At 43.0% G+C, this 17090-nt stretch overlaps 1 protein-coding gene across 3 annotated transcripts; it reads left to right on the plus strand.

Moving 5' to 3' along the window:
* Positions 1 to 202: 202 nt before the first annotated feature.
* Positions 203 to 10397, plus strand: e2f3 (E2F transcription factor 3). 3 transcript variants are annotated; one of them, XM_084080166.1, is made up of 7 exons: positions 203 to 665; positions 2501 to 2624; positions 2963 to 3221; positions 3842 to 4012; positions 5017 to 5131; positions 6276 to 6492; positions 8171 to 10397. In XM_084080166.1, the coding sequence occupies exons 1-7, from the start codon at positions 414 to 416 to the stop codon at positions 8479 to 8481; spliced, it is 1449 nt and encodes a 482-aa protein (XP_083936292.1). In that variant the 5' UTR covers positions 203 to 413; the 3' UTR covers positions 8482 to 10397. The 3 variants fall into 3 exon arrangements, with proteins under 3 accessions (XP_083936292.1, XP_083936293.1, XP_083936294.1); XM_084080167.1 differs by having other exon boundaries at positions 6330 to 6492; XM_084080168.1 differs by lacking the exon at positions 203 to 665 and adding an exon at positions 999 to 1448.
* The last annotated feature ends 6693 nt before the right edge of the window (positions 10398 to 17090 follow it).

A 17090-nucleotide genomic window follows, 5' to 3' on the forward strand; every position in this document is an offset into this window, starting at 1 on the left:
AATTGTTGTGGGAAAGAGGAGTGTTAGTGATCGAGTCCAGTCATTGGCTGGTAGCAGTTACGTCTGACGCAAACCTTTATCCGGCTGCGTCGCTGACCAATAGCAGCCGGTATGCAAATCTGATTTAAAAAATATTCCGCGAAATCTGAGTTTCGCGGGAGAGCGCCCCGCGCGTCCGCTCATTCATTGGCAGCTTCCTGGAACCATTTTTCGGCTGATTCTGAGGAGCTCGCGGCCCAACAAAATCCATTGCATCTTCCTTATTTGGATAACTTACAGTTGATAATAACATCTAAAACGACTCGTAAGATGTTAAACTCGTGATAACGGTCATTATTTTTGCTCCGAACCAAGGTGGATTTGCTGGAAAAGCGAAATCGCAGAGGCCGTCTAAAAAAGGACATTCGGATAAGATGAGAAGGGGGGCTGCCTCGGTCCCAGAGAAAGTCCTCACACCGGGGGTTGGGGGCTTCTCTAGTGCCGACAATGCATTCTTTTTGTCGGCTGCTGGATCATTTGTAACCAATCCATCGACCCTGGTCCCAGCCGGTGATGCCCTGTTGGTCTTGTTACCCGAGCCAATGGACACTAGGCTCCGGAGCGCAACCCCCATCGGAGCGTCAACACACAGGACAGGGCAGACAGCTGAGCTCGGACAAACCCAGGTAACCGATTCAACTTCAGCACCAGTGTCGGTGTAAACACCGCATATAAATCAGATTAAGTTAGATATGAATACTCTGTTAACCGATGGCAAGGCGCATGAATCACGATTAAAAGACGAAAGGAGATTATTGTTTGTCATAAAATGTTTCAATTAATTGAATACACAAGGACTCCATTGGAAACGAGCCATAGTGCTTTCTTGGGTTTGATCCTTTCAGCATCCTTTTGTATGGAACTGTACTTTCTATGCTTTTTTTTTTGCAAACAGTTAAAGTGCTCAATCAACATGCTTATAGTCAGTCACTAATAATGGGACAGGAACCAGCTAAACTACTGTAGTAACTTGCTTTATATATTTAAAATGTCACTTTAATGTACAATACAGTGAACGTAGAAGTGCACAGTGCATTATTATACCCAATGATGGTAGACTGTTAAATTGCTCCGTTTCTTGAGCAACCCGCCTCGACTTCTGAGATCGATTTTTTTTAGCTTGTTGTCTTCCTGACAGGACGGTGTCACAATCGAGCTTGTGGTTATTTCTCTGGGTAGCCAGTTGGCTACCTGGCCTGGTGGGCAAGTAGCTAAAGCTAGTCTGCAGATCGGGCTGTTCTGTTTTCTGCAGTTCTCCCACTTGAGTTCAGATCATCTTGTACAACTCGGGCTAGTCGGGACTCGGAGCTTTAAACTTTCGTTCACTTTTAACCAGCACAGCGTCGGAAAAGGTCTGTCGGATTAACGCATGCCTCCCGTCGGCGATGAACCGTCTGAAGAACTCTGTGGTAAGAAGGGCTTCATACCCGGGACAAACATGATATGACTAGATCGCAATAATATGCACATTTTGCTGCCAGTAGTGAAGCTAACGTCAAGCTAACCGTCTCAAAGAGGGGGATGGGACGGGGTTTGCTGTTCCCATTAAGCACACTGGGAGCTCTGCAAGCTTATTTTTGCTATCCCAGGTTAACAGCGTTAATCCTCACCAGTGCACAGTTAATGTAACTCCGTGAGAGTGAGTACAAATATCACCCTACTCTAGTCTACTGGAGGGTTGCAATTGTACACACTAGTTACAAATGGATACATCAACACTAACAGTGATGATGTGTACAGTCAGTGTAGCAAAATGGCTACCTACTAGTGAATCAATCATAACACATGGGTAGATCATGCAAAAACTAAATGCCATTTTAACTGAATGATTGCATAGTAATAAGATGCCCATGCAAGGAAATGTCTTGGGCAGATGGTGCCATATTAAGTACTTAAACTGATCCTAACTTGACCTGAAAAAGTAGGTGCAGGACTTGCATTTTTATGTATCAAAACATGCATTGGCATGCATTCATCAAAAAACATAACAAGCTTGATATCAAGGAGATATGTGACATTATATAAGGTGTTATGCACATTCTGTATGTGAAGAGTTATTCAGCCTTTACCATCCAGCTTCCAGACCTGAACATTAAAATAATGGAAATGGCCTAAACGGGCTATTAAGGTGGAGACATAACCTACACACTTGACACTTTGTTCTCAAACTATTTTTTTGTATTCATGGGCAGTGTTTGGATACATACCAACGGCCGTAGCTGATGGGATGGGGTAGAGACCCTCCCCACCTGAACTGCCATCAGCTGGGTGAAGCTATAAAAGTCCCCCCCGGGGACTAGGAAATGCTCCCATAAAAGTGTAATGCCACTATGACAGTATTGAGTGCAGGGTTCAGCCCCCATTCGTCCCTATTTGTTCAAATACATGTTCTAAAGATAAAAATGATTATATTCCCTGCTGGGAAATCCATTTCACTTGTTTTGTTTTGTTGCTTTGTCAGGCAAAGAGGAGGCTGGAGTTGGAAGCCGATGACCCAGATTACTTGCCCCCGGATGTTGGCAGCATCTCCAAGATGCTTGCAACATCCCCCACAACAACAGCCCACCGCCAAAAACAAGCCAAGAGTAAGTCTTTTGTATATATATATTTCTATATTGATATGTTATATCGATATTGTGATATGAGACTAGATATCGTCTGGGATTTTGGATATAGCTATATCATGATATGACATGAGTGTTGTCTTTCCTGGTTTTAATTACTTAGGCGCACACACACCGTTAGCCCCAATAACACTGTTTCACGTTTGTAAGCTAGCTTTATTCCCATCCTGTTTGTCTGGCTGTCCCATGCCAATTGAAAAGACTTGGCTACTCTAAATGTATACAAATAAAAACTCAGCCCCACAACACAGACCAGAATTCCACGGCTTTCACTGAAGCATTTTTTGTCCGGTACACAGGCAATGACACCACCCCGTTTCAAGGCTTCACTCGGCCGTCTTCGTCCACAGCGCCTGACAGGACGCGCTATGACACCTCCTTGGGCCTGATGACCCACAGGTTCCTGCAGCTGCTGGCCCGGGCCCAAAATGGCATTGTGGACCTCAACGTGGCTTCACGGGAGCTCAATGTCCACAAGCGACGCCTCTATGACATCACCAATGTCCTGGAAGGGGTCCAACTGCTCAAGAAGAAGGCCAAGAATAACATTCAATGGATGTGAGTAGTTTTGTATTGCGTGTCCATTTGAATGGATGATGCTGCCCTACGGCTGGGCAATATATCGATATTATATTGATCGATGTTTTTGGCAAAAATGCATATGTAGACATATATTCGTACGTACAGTATCTGCCAAAAGGATGAAATGCATACAAAGTTCTAGAGCTTATTTCAATTGTGATCCTTTGAGTGCAAATGTGTTTAAACTGAGTGCCCTGTGTATATGAGACTAGATGGCATAATACGGCATAAGTGTTGTCTTTTCCTTTTATATTTTATAGCATTTTTCAAAAATAGCCGATCTACAAGCTCACAACGCAATCCAGGGCGATGTGATGTTAGCTTGTAGATCTGCTATTTTACTGGAAAGTTTGTTATTATCGTTACAAAATAATTGTCATGGTAAGGCTCAGAAACGGGTAGGACCCAAATGCAGAAACGCACAGGAAACCAAGAGTAGAAGTTCAACCAAAACTTTACTTAGAAGAAGGTCATCAGTGACTAAATCGTTGCTTCTTCAGCTCCTGCACCGTGCAGTTTTGGCTGACAAACTACAAAAAAAGTTTTGGTTTGATGGTTGTATACTTCTAAAAAATGTAATTTGTGTTAATGTGCAGGGGTTGTCAATTGCAAGTGGACAGTGACCACGAAGTGTCGTACGCGACTGTCGACCCTCGGCTCCGCGGCGAGATCGACCGGCTCCAAGACGAGGAGAGGAGACTTGATGAACTGATTCAAAGCTGCACACGAGAGGTCAACGAGCAGCACAAGGACAGGCACAGTCAGAGATATCCTTTACTCTTCATTGTCTTTTAAGCTTGTAGATATTTTTAGAAATGAGACTTGGTGTAGAGGGGAAAAAAAGGAGTGGACCAAGTATAGAGCCCTTGGGGACCCCGGTCAACTAAGTATATAAGGTTAGACTGGGAACGAAGACCCTGGAACAAAATATTTTGAGATTTTTGTTCAAAAAACGGTTAGGATTTAGAAAACATTTAGATTTATTTTTTCACTATTTGATTTTTTTTTAAATTAAAGGTAGGGTAAGTGATTTGCTTTGATTAAAATAAGTGTTAAATAGCTCTATATTCTGATAGTACTCATTGCTATAGAGTGTTTGTTCAGTATTAGGAGTCTCCTTGTCTCTCCACCTCTTTATTAAACAGAAAATGCATTTTTGTCTCAGTTTCATTTCCAATTTTAGCCAACCAGGACAGAGAACTCAATCAGGATATAGATTAAACAAGTGAAATTGGAAGTGATGACACTAAGAAATTAGCAGACAAAATTGGAACTGGAACACTATACAAATTAAGCTTAAAAATGGGTACTTTCTCCTGATTTTGACACCTACCGAAAAATGTATTTTCTGTTTATTAAAGAGCTGGAGAGACGGGGAGACATCTGTTACTGAATAAACACTCTATAGCAATGATTACTATCAGAATATAGTATTTTAACCTTTTAACAAAATACTTTTTGTTTTAACCAAAAAATATCACTTACCCTACCTTTAAATATTTGAGTAATGTTTTTTATATATATATTCAAAGATTTGCACAAATCATTATTTTTCAAAAATAGCTGATCTACAAGCTCATAGCGTGGCACTCAGTGCCGTGCTATGAGCTTGTATATCTGCTATTTTTGAATAGCCAAAGAAATCTAAAATGTCAGATTCTTTCCCGGCTTTAATGGGGGGTTAAAATGGGAGTGGGGGGGTTTAATGGGAGTGGTTAAAAGCCCTCATGATGTGGTGTGTGTGGTGGTATTCCTTGACTGTGCCCCTCACGTTTGCCTATATGACATATGAAGACATAAAAAGGATCCCCTGTTTAAAAGAGCAGACGATGATTGTCATCAAAGCCCCCGCTGAGACCAAACTGGAGGTGGCTCATCCAGATGAGGTAAAATGCTACTTTGTGATGATGATTCTTTTGTTTCATTATCATCAGTTTCAGCTGCTTTCTTTTACAGAGCTCAAAAGCTTAAAGATTGGTTCAAATGAGTTACGGATTGCAGCTTTATGGTTAATACAATATGACTTGCAACTCTGCAGTGGAGGTGGTATCTCTGCTCTTACATTGAGAAATTAAGACCCTGGTGTCTGGTTGGAAACCTACTTGTTGACAAGTAGTACGGCCTGAAGCTCATGGGCGCAATATCTCCCTCAGCCAAACAGGGATTGCCTCTTGAGCGGTAGAAACTTGGTCTCATGGGGGAGACCCGCGTTTGGATCCAGGTAGGACATAAAAGTTATGGATTGCGGCTTTAAAGACATTTAGATGCACTCATTTCTTAGAGTTTCGACAGTTTGCTGATATTTATCAGTGACGGCAAGAGTTCCCGACTGTTCCTAGGTTAACAGAACATTGAATTGCAACCTAAGCGGTTAGTGTCTGGAATGAAAGCCTGAAAATATTCTCCAGTTCGGCATACTGCTCCCTTTGAAGAGCATCCGGTCATTTCTTGAGCACAAGAACCACTTCTGCAAGCTTATTTTTTCACTATATTGAGTACTCAGTTGAGAAGAGTGCTTCTTTCACTTTTCGTATTTTCATTGCCAAGTGTGGTCTTAAATCTTGGTGACATGAGAAATGGCTTGCGTCTTAAAGGACGACTTCACCCATTTTCAACCTACCTTCATATGATAGATTCTCACTAATGCTTATTTTAATAAGGTACCATTTTTGTCTACCCCATCTGTCTCTCAGAGGAGGGCTGTGAACAGTTCCGAAACCCGCCTACCAGTGACATCATTGAATAGAAACTGCAGGCTTTCTATTCCTGGAAAGTTAGAATGCTATAATGGATGCCATTGTTATTGCGTAAATAAAAAGAAAACAATTGAAATCTTGTTTGTAAAAAAAGAACCCTGCCAAATGATGATGTCACTGGTAGGCATGTTTCTGAAGTGTCCACAGCCCTCTTATGAGACGCATACCTAGTAGATTATGAGCGTTGGTGAGGACCAAATATATGAAGATAGGTCGAAAATGGATGAAGTCGTCCTTTAAATAGTCTGAAGCTTTAACTTCCTGGTACCTGCAGACGCCCTGTCCAGGTGTAGAAGGTATCAGTCGTGTGTCCATCTGTTCTCTCCAGTGCCTCCAGATCCACCTGAGGAGTACCCAGGGCCCCATCGAGGTGTACCTCTGCTCGGACGACTGCATGCCCTTAGACAACACTGACGGCTACCACGGCAGCCTCTCTCACTCGTCCCCAAATACAAAAGCCACAGCCTCGTCCATCAAGGTGTCGTCTCCAGGTGAGCAGCGTCTTGGTTTCCCCCTGCCCCGGTTCCCACACTAGGTGCCACACATGCTGCGTTTCCACATACCAGTCCCCACACCGCACCCCACAGCCTGCTTGTGTCGCCGTTTCCATAATTACAAGGACCCGGTCCATAGTCGGCTCAGGGGGCGCTGGGCGGTCTGAGGTAGTGTTGATTTTGACAGCAAATATTGATTCAGTTTTAGTCATAGTCTCTTGAATCAAATTCCATTTAGTTATAATCATATTTTAGTCATCTGAAATGTTTAACTGTTAGTCTAGTTTTAGTTGACTAAATCTACAGTTCATTTAGTTGACTAAAATGTATTTTGGCGGGCCTTGATGGCGTCGTAATGGCTGATTTTACACTTGGCTGAAAATAGCCGATCTACAAGCTCACCGCGTTGTGAGCTTGTAGATCTGCTATTTTCAGAGCGCAACACCTGAGCACAAGCATAGCACGACTTGTCTTTCAGTTCTTCTCCACTAGTCCCTAACATTTTAGTCTAGTTTTTATTTGTTGACAAAATTGTCAATATATTTTGTCTTAGTTTTAGTCATCATAGCTTAGTTTTAATTTAGTTTTAATTTAGTTTTTGTCAGTGAAAAAAGGTAGTCAACGAACATTTTTCGTCATAGTTTTAGTCGACGAAATCAACACTGGTCTGAGGCAGGCCAAACCAGGACCAAACCGCTGACGTGTAAAGCGGGGCGCATGCTACAATTTTCGGTGGTCACCCTCTCACCGCGGTGGTTTGAAGACTCCAACATGGCGTCACTGAGGCGCGGTGATAAGCGACTCACCGCTCACCCCGCTCACTTATAACCAACATCACCGAACTATGAGCGCCTAGTATCATAATCACCTTTTTAGGTGATTATGATATGACCCTTTCACCTAAAAGGTGAAAGGGTGATCACCTAAAATGGTATCATACAGCCACCTTAACGCTGCTTTCTACTGATTGACCGTGGTCATGATGTTTCGGTAGACTAAAGTGAGGACTGTATAGACCAATTATTTGTTTGCAAACATTGAGACTCTCACAACCGGTCACGGATGCGACCATTGTGAGCTTGCAGGTCTGCTATTTTCTCTCCCCCAGGACTTTAGAACATGTATAGTTTGCTCTGATTCTTGTTTTTATTTGCATTTATTTTGCTCTGGATTTGCTGTGCTTTGCACTTCATTTGCATTGGTTTTGCTGTACTTATATTACAAAGGAGTGTCAATGGCCATCTAAGCATAGCTGTGTATTTTCGCATTTTTTTTCGCAGATCCCATAGGCCGAACTGGCAATATCCGGTGATTATTACACGAAAATGCGGATAAACGGGTTACATTTTGGGAAAGTGAAAAACGGTCGTCATTTTGTGCATTTGCTAATGATCAATGCCCGTGTGCAAGTTGAGATCACTTGCACAAGCCAGTGAGGAGAAACATGCGGGACAGACGCTCTTTCCGTGTGACTGACTGAGTGACGGACAGAGTTTTCTTTAATCATATGTAGGATTGGCACTTAAAGCTGCAATAAGGGATTTCTGGCATGACCTCCCTGGCCAGTATTTAGATTACGCTATGTTGTAGCTGTGCAATTCGTAAACAAAGCTGCATAAATCACTATCAGTTTTTGTGGTTAAACCCCTCCTTCTCTCGATGTTTGTCTTTCCAGACGGCGCTAACCGCTCTCATCGCCATAACGTTAGTGACGGTTTCTCCAGCCCGTTCTCTGGCCGGACGGAATCTTCGCCTCTGTCGCTTAGCGTCGCCTCTTCCTCCTCCTCCCCCCTGGCCCCTGCCTGCCTCACCCCCCTCCGCCCGCACTCCAGTGACCAACAGAAATTTGTCACCCTCACGCCCCCTCTGAACCTCTCCCTGGCAGGCTCAGACTACCTCCTTAGCATGGGCAAGGACGAGGGCATCACTGACCTTTTCTCCTCTGTGGACCTTGACTGTCTGCCCTGGAGCTACACGTCAGTCTGACCCCACGCTCCCTCTGTAGGAAGGTGGTTCTCAAAAGTTTTCATTTCAAGGACCCCCAGTGTGGTATGTATTAGTCCGCAGACCCCCATAACTCTGAGAGTGTACAAAAATGTACACTTTTGTGCACTCTCAGAGTTAGAGGTCCATAAGGGTCCATTTGGTTCCAAACACCATTTAGCTGGGGACCCCCTGGAACCCGCTCAAGGACCCCTGGCGGTCCCCGGACCCCACTCTTAAGAACCACTGCAGTAGGACACTACAGGCAGCCATTTTGAACTTGCGGCGCTTCTGCACAAGCAGGATCTCGGTGGCGAGCTGGGCTTGGTACCCAACGAACCTCATTTGAAGTTACTGGAAAAGCCTGTTTTTCTCTTTCCTAAAAAAACATGGAGAGACTCGCCTTCTTGTGGCCGTTCCTCTCGTGTCTCTTGGACTTGCACTGACAGGCCTGTCCGTCAACCCAACTCCCCTACTTGCCTGCCGGGCCGCAAGCTGTTGCATGTCTGAAAGTGCTTCTCAAAGGGGTAAGTGCTGTAAGTGTGCTCTTCCTGAGTCACGCTGCCTTGACACCAGGCTCATGCATGACCCGATGGTATTGATCCCGGCTGGCAGGGTGCCCTCTAGTGGTTGGAAAGAGACTGTTCGTATCACTGCTTCAGACTTCAGTGCTGTGCGAGTGGACTAATCTGTACTCTGCACACCTTTAAACTTAAAGTGCCTTTTCTCATCATGTGCAGGATTGGCCCAGCTCTCAGTTGATTACTCGTATATTTTCAGACTTCAATATTTATTATTTGTAATTCTAGTATTTTAGTAACAAGGCATGCCATTTCACTTGCAAAAGACACGTTTTTAATTTGTATTTTATTTTAGTAACAAAGCATGCCTTTTCACTTGCAAGAGACACATGGTGACATGGGAAACGTCACTCAGACAAAGCTCAACCAACAAAAGCTAATTTAGTTTTACAGCTGGTCATTAAGGCATTTGACATTTGTAATGCTTTTCTTTCTCTTTGTTTTGTATCCACTCAAAATTTGCCCATTCGACTAATCAGGTAATGGTTTGTACTGATCTAGGCCAGTGGTTCTCAAACTGGGTCAGAACCTCCAGGGGGGTCCCCAAATGATTTGGGGGGGGGGTCCTCAGATGATTTGTTAATGTGCAACAATGTTTTCTCACTGAACAGTAAACAAACCAACATACAGTATAAGTGTATACAGGGTATCTGCACATTTCTAAAGTGACAATTTAAGACCTTACCTCCATAATGAAAAAATAAGATCATTGCTGCGTCAAAAGTAATCAACAGGCCTAATTGTCAAATTCTATATAAGAAAGAAGAAAATCATTTGAAAATAGCTGATCTACATGCTCACAACCCCTCACAAGATTTATCTGTTGGAACTGAGCCAAACAAAAAGCCTACAAAATCCTACAATTCCAAGTGCTTGTCAGGTTGGGGGGGGTCCCCAGTTCAAGTATTTGGGGGGTTGCAGCCTGAAAAGTTTGAGATCCACTGATCTAGGCTATGGATAAGAGGTTTGGCAAATTTAAGGTTTTATTCTATGTATTTCTAGTTAGTATTACAGAGTTGGCAGATTTTTTGAACAGTCCTCTCTTCCTGTTTGGGAGTAGCTATTTAATTGACCTCTTTCAGTATTTGAACATGTAACCTTTATCTCTCTGGGATAAAATGCTGACTTCCTTGTTGAGATGTTTTCTAAATTGGATGAGAATGAGAACTTGGGCTCCGCAAGGAATTTCCCTCTAGGCCTGAAAATGACACGACACTACTGCTATGCACGGATATGTCACTGTTGTGTGAAGTTTTGCGACTATGTTTGAATTGTGAGTGAGAACAATGAACAGGCTGAAGAATTTAAGTATATATAAAGTTGTCCTTTGTATTTTCATCAGCAGTCTGACTGTTTCTTTACAGAGTGTTTTACAAACTTCTAACTATTATATATCTCAGCTGTATTGGTGTCAGCCAGGTCATGTAAAGTTCCTTGACTGAGAGGGAAATTGTGAGAAACGCTGCGGGTCGAGGGTCACAGGTTTTACGCAGTATGTGTGCTGGCTCCAATCACATTGAGTGACATCTGTACATTACGAAAAGACTAGAAATGTATTGCAGTGGCGTTCTGTGATGTACCACTAGAGGGCAGTGTTATCCTACAGAACACCAGACAATCAGTAGTGGTGACAGCACAGGGTTGTTTATACAAATTTGAAGGCATTCTGCTTGCTTGGGCAGTACAGTGGAAAGGCAGGGCATGACAAGAGTACATTCAAATAAGACAGACAGCAATACACAATAATAATTCATATTAATAATAAATTAACCTTTTTAGGTCTGCTCTTAGTCCCTTTTTTAGTGTTCAAATTGATAGTACTGAGTGTTTTATGGAAAGACCAAGTAAGTACAGTATGATACAGTTAAATGAGAATGTCTTTTTGAAGCTCGGTTATTAATCATTGTGATGGGCCGAACAGCATACATAGTTTAACTTTGTGTGTGTGTGTTCAGGAAGCTGCAAAAAGTATAATGTGCAAGACTCCATTTCAGTCCGCTGACATTGATCATGCAGAAGTGTCAGGACAGGGGGCTTTTGTACTGGAAACAAGAAACTGTGTTGTGCTGGGAAGCCGGGATAGACTTTAAGACGCATGTAGCCTCAGTGCAATGACTGATCTAAACTAGACGTTTTTAATAGGCAACAATAATAACATACTTTGTCAGCGGCCCCTTGACTTAGCCAGGCTCATGATGACTGTATTACTTAAATCCTCTCTGTGTATGTAATCTTACTTAGAAAATCTAATGACAAGCAGGCAGCTCGGGGAAGTTTTCAGAGTGTAATTGCCTTCATGCTAAGTTGTATGCCTTTGTCAGTGATTAAGTGCCTTTTTTGTTCTTAGGTGCTTAGCTACTGTAATAGTTAAGTAGATCTTTAAAAGAGCCGAGCTACTGAAAGCCACTGAATCATTATCTCCAACACAAATAGAACTGGGTGGAGCAGAACAGAAGGCAATATAAATTCAGCAATTGGTAACTCGTCAAAGTGACTTGTTATATGCATACTGGTAACTAACGTCATTAACGGCTTTATCCAACCTACAATTTGTTTTTATTATAGCGCCAAATGTAATTGTGATGAGGTGAATGCTGTCTCTGGTCCATCACACATTTCAATTGTAAGTCTAGGAATGGGGCTTCAAATTCGCTTCGAATTCCATCAGTGTGTATGTTGCACTTCTTGATGCCTCTCTTTGCTGCCTTTCTTTGTCTGTGTCACAAGTAACTCAACGACCTCATCACCACCTTCCACATGATGATGTAATCCACCAGAAGCCTGCCGTGTCCGAAACCGATCCATAGATGGCAGTGTTGGTCCTCAAAAGCCCCCACTAGACCATTTAACCCAGTTCCCCATAAACAGTGGCTCACACACTTAAGTTCATGGAAAGTCACTGGATTGATGCTATTATTGATTCATGTACTGTATGTTGTTTCAGTTGTTGTTTTCTGCTCCCCTCGTTCACCTCCGTGCCAGAAAGACTGATTTGCACATGAAAAACCGAGTGAATATTGAATCGGGTCAATATGGAATGAGGTCTGACGTAAGCCCTTCTCAAGAGGACTTGGGTCAAAAGATCAGTCAATCTACCTGTCAATCAGCCAATCAATCAATCGATGGAGTTTCATTTTTAGAGTGCTTTTCCTTGTCACCTACCACCTAATGACATAGCCGGCTTGAACCAGAATTGGATTAGGACTAGGAAATGCATAAAAGCCTCAAGTGGAAAGAATTGATGGAGAGTAGGTCCCTGTACGTTGGGTGCCAGTGTAAAAAATTAGGCTGTTGCTACTCAAACTGTGTGTGAAGGCTGATTAGGTTTGCCTAGTAGTAGAACCTTCTTTCTCTGCAAACCAGTTCGTCCTCTGCTGCGCTCTCGGCGACCAGAATGTTATTTTAGCATCTGTTCTACGCTGAAGCAGCGGGGAGGGAGACGGCAACCAGTAGCAGGGAGAGAAAAAAGAGTGAGGGTTAAAGAGAGGAGTAGGAACGCAGAGGAGAGAGTACTATTTGCTTCTCATTGGCTGGTCGAGGACGCGCCGTCTTTTTGCGCGGCGCGCTCGCAGCCAATCGGCTGCCTGTGGTATATTTTTGGGTTTATGAATGAAACGGCAGTGAGGGAGTGGGGACGGGAGTTGCTTGATTTCATCAGTCGTTGCATGTGATGGTAGGCTACCACAGAACGGAATGTCCTTCAGTGTTGCAGTTTTAACTGTGGCCTTCAAAATGACCGGCATGGAGCACACACACAGTGAAGTGGAGGTGATGATGATAACCTGTAGTCCTTACTCTATTACAGAAACACCAGCAGGCTGATCACACCACACTGACTGATCCCTGAAGGCAGACCGAGAGCCCATGGTCTCAGGCAGCAGAAAGCACTGTTATGTAGGTCAGTGTTACTCAAGTCCGTGCGCAAGTACTAGTCTGGCAGTAGCCAGACGATTAGCCACTTGAAACCTACCGTCCTTATTCTGGGGGCGAACATTTGGCAAAAGTAGACGATATACAAGCTCACAATGTGTCACGTTGCGATGCGCTGTGATCTTGTAGATCGGCTATTTTAGGCAAAATGAGATTTAAGGGGGTTAGTATAGACCCCTGGGGTACTCCGGTCAACTAAGTAGGGTTTAAAGGAGTAGTTTACCCCAAACATTATAATTTTCTATCAATTAAACACTCCATGAAGACTTGAATTCATGGAGAATGTTTTGTTTTTGTCGCATTCCTAAGCCAATCATTTGATGACCGGCGGAAAGATGCTAATATCTCTGGTAGGAGACTCCACAGGAGACTCCACCGGTCATCAAATTCGGCTTAGGAATGCGACAAAAACAAAAATCTCCATGAATTCAAGGCTTCATGGGGTGTTTAATTGATAGAAAATATGCAATGTTTTGAGTGAACTACTCCTTAAGTAGTTAAATAGATATCTAACGTCTGGGGCACAACTATTTAAAAGTGGTTAAGGGCTGCCACCAAGACAAAATAAGTCTGACATAAGGGAATTGACCAAACATGGACCTCCTTCGACCAGCCACAGACCTCTGTTACATCCCATCCATTCAGAGGCTTGCCTGAGATTTTCTCTGGCAAAGCTGGAAAATGACTCTAATAAAAGTAAAGCCATAGTTCGGGTGGGGCACAAAAATAAGCAGCAGGTTTCATATACTGTAACTGTTATTAAGATTTCCTGCCGATAACAAGTACTCCACAAAAAGAACAGTTGACCTGTTTTGGCGAGGTCCGTTATAGATATGGTCATAGGGAATTGCTTTCCTGTGCCTATTTATTTTGTATCAACCTAGCTGTAGTATCAAGGATGTGATGTCCTCACTTGACTCTTTCTACTGTTGATGCTGAATCTCTCTCTCTCTCTCACTCACACACACACACACACACACACACACACACACACACACACACACACACACAGACAGATCGTGTGTCTTACAATAAAAACACATTGATCTTAATCCAAGCAAATTACCTTAAAAAGAATGTCAAGTGAAGCTAGGCTTGTTAAAAAAAACAAAAAAACAATCAAGATGGAGAGCATTACTCTGCCAGGGTGCTGTGTAAAATGATCAGAGTCGTCGTAACTAGTTATTTTCTGTAGATGGCGGGGGGGGGGGGGGGGGGGATCAATACCCAGCCCCTGGCTGCAGGAATCCATACGGCAGGTCGCAGTATGGATCGAGCATTAGAGAAAGTGATTTTCCTATGTCATGTTGTCTTTAGAGGCCTGTCTGCACAAAGGCTTGACCTCCTCGCAGGAGGCTCTGGCTTTAGATACAGTATGTTAATATACTCTGTGATTCATGCATAGCCTCTGTAGGTTTATAGAGTAAATGATATATATATATATATATATATTCAGGTGCCTCAGCAGAAGATTCAGGAATTGAATTGGCCGGCTCTCGCACACACAGCTGTGTCCTGGCTCAGGCGACGAGGCAAGGGAATGGTTGGAGTGTAATGGCTACTTTCCGCTTGTTCTTTGGTTTGAGGTTTGTGTTTTTCCTCGCTCCGGCCCGTGCTACGCGGTGTGGGCGTGCAATGCTTCAGCTGGCGTGACGACAGCCTTGTGACCTGTTGTGAACCCTTCTCTCCAACCAGCGCCCCCCCCTCCCCCCCAAGGGATATTTGCTTTCTTCGGTTCCACTTGGTATGATCAAATATTTGCATAGTCAAAACTAGGCGTGAACCCGGCCCGTCGGTCCAGGCCCTTTAACCAGTAGAGACAAAGACCAGTCAGCTGTCATTTGCATATGATTTGCATAGAATCCCCCGTGTGACTGTTTGGAATGTCAGGAGGCCAAATTAACCAGTGTTCCGTTTTACCCGGATTTGCATCTCATTTGCATGGGACTTGCCTAACGAGGGTTACTTAGCTGAGTGACCCCCGCGGATCTCTTGGAGAGTCGGATAGTGAGATGGGCTAATTTCATTAAGGCCGGCGTCCGTTTGACTGAGAGTGTGCGTTTGGATGTAATCATTATAAGGGATGAGTATAGGCAAGCTGTTCCTAATCACGGCGTTTTGCGTGCATATGGACGTTGTGTCATATTTACTGTAAGGATGAAAGATTAGGCGTGGATGGGATAGCGGGCAGCATCAATCTCACTCAGGATCTTCGGGCGGGAGCATTAATCATCTCATCTATGGAAAAGTGGTCCTCATCAGACTCCAGGCCAGAGTCTGCACACATGGCGATGATCAGGAGGTTGCTGGAAGGGACAGAAGGATAGTTAGTGGCTGACTGAGCAGTTACACGAGCCAATACTTCTTCATTGATCCCAGGTCCTACATTGGATGTTAAGTAGCGTTTTTGTCCCATTAATGTGTTTATGTTGATGTCTGTCTGCTCAGCCTCCCACCATGGCCTCTGGTTTCAGATGTTTAGAACCTGGGTTTAGGACCAGTCCCTCAAAGTTCATCAACAAGGCCTTTTAGCAGAACAAACTTAGTCCCATCGTCCCTTCATTTAGAGAGAGTAACAAAATCTGTCTGGGGATTTAAAATACAGCTGCCCTCAATCTATATTTCTTACTCCGTGGCTGTGCAGGAGGCTATAACCATCTATAAGAGGGTTGGTCAGTGTGCGTCTCTGTTTGTCCAGGGTTAATCTCACAAACCGCTGGACCGATCAGCACCAGTTTCTTGTGCACACTTTTCACATGTTTCATACTTTTTGGAATATCTAACATTCATTTTATAGTGGAAGTTAATGAGTCAGATTCTTGAGAAGAATGATTGTTTTTGAAGTCATACGTACCACCTGATCTTAGTCCATCAAATAAATACAAAGTATAGTTTATGGGACCAGACTCTGTTCTGCAAACTACAGTAGTGTACTGGCAACGCATTCTCATACCCAAATCATCATATTTTGACGCTTGGTTTGGTGCCTTTGGCGTCCGTTACTGACGCCGAGGATGCCTTTCGCGTACCATGTTGGCGATGACAGAATGATTGATTGATTGATTGATCTTTATTGATCATGAAATAAAACATATGATTGATTAATTACTTTATTAGTCACAAATGTAAACAGCTCGAGGTACAGTCAAACATTAAGGGGACTTGTTTCCATTGTGGTTCTATGTATTCAATTAATCAACATAGCATAAAAAACAACACTATAATACATGTCATCAACAAATACAAAGAGACTTGAACTCATGGATATTTTTTCGTTTTTTCGTTTTTGTTTCATTCCTAAGCTAATAATTTGATGACCAGGGGACCGGTAGGCAGCGGTTCCAGTAGGAGACACAAAGAAGACTCTTGACCGGTCATCACATTTTTGGCTTAGGAATGCAACAAAAACATATCCATGAATTCAAGTCTCCATGGTGTGACTAATTGATAGAGAAAAACAGTCATTTTGGGGGTGAACTATCCCTTTTAAGTAAAAAAAAAAGGGAGTACTTTTTCCACCACTGCGCCTCACAAGGTTCATGCCCACTTCTAACACGTGCCTGCCTTGTTGTCAATATTTTTATGTTGTCATTGTTTTTGGCAACATTGCCTTGCTTTCAACGTTGAGTCTACATGTTTCACATTCCATTGTCCCGTGATAGCAGGTGATTGTGAACATGACCGCTTCTGTAAACAAAAAGTGACAAAATAATCAGCCAAAATGAATAATGGAAAGAAATACATTCAATATAATTAACATGCACAATGCAATGAAACTAACTTAAAGGAGTAGTTCACCCCAAAAAATACTTATTTTCTATCAATTACACACCCCATGAAACCTTGAATTCATGGAGATTCTTTAGTTTTTGTCGCATTCCTAAGCTAATAATTTGATGACCGGCGGAGTCGACTACTGAGTCTTCTACTGACCGATGACCCGGTCATCAAATTATTGGCTTAGGAATACGACAAAAACAAAGAAATTGATTAAATAAGTCAGTTTTTGGGTGAACTACTCCTTTAAGCTCACTAAAATTGCAAAACGGTGACCACTGGAGTCATAGATCGTAACCAGCAACAAATACAGCGCTGAATTTC

The sequence above is a fragment of the Gymnoscopelus microlampas genome (genome assembly GCF_963454915.1).
Source record: "Gymnoscopelus microlampas genome assembly, chromosome: 15".
Lineage (NCBI taxonomy): Eukaryota > Metazoa > Chordata > Actinopteri > Myctophiformes > Myctophidae > Gymnoscopelus > Gymnoscopelus microlampas.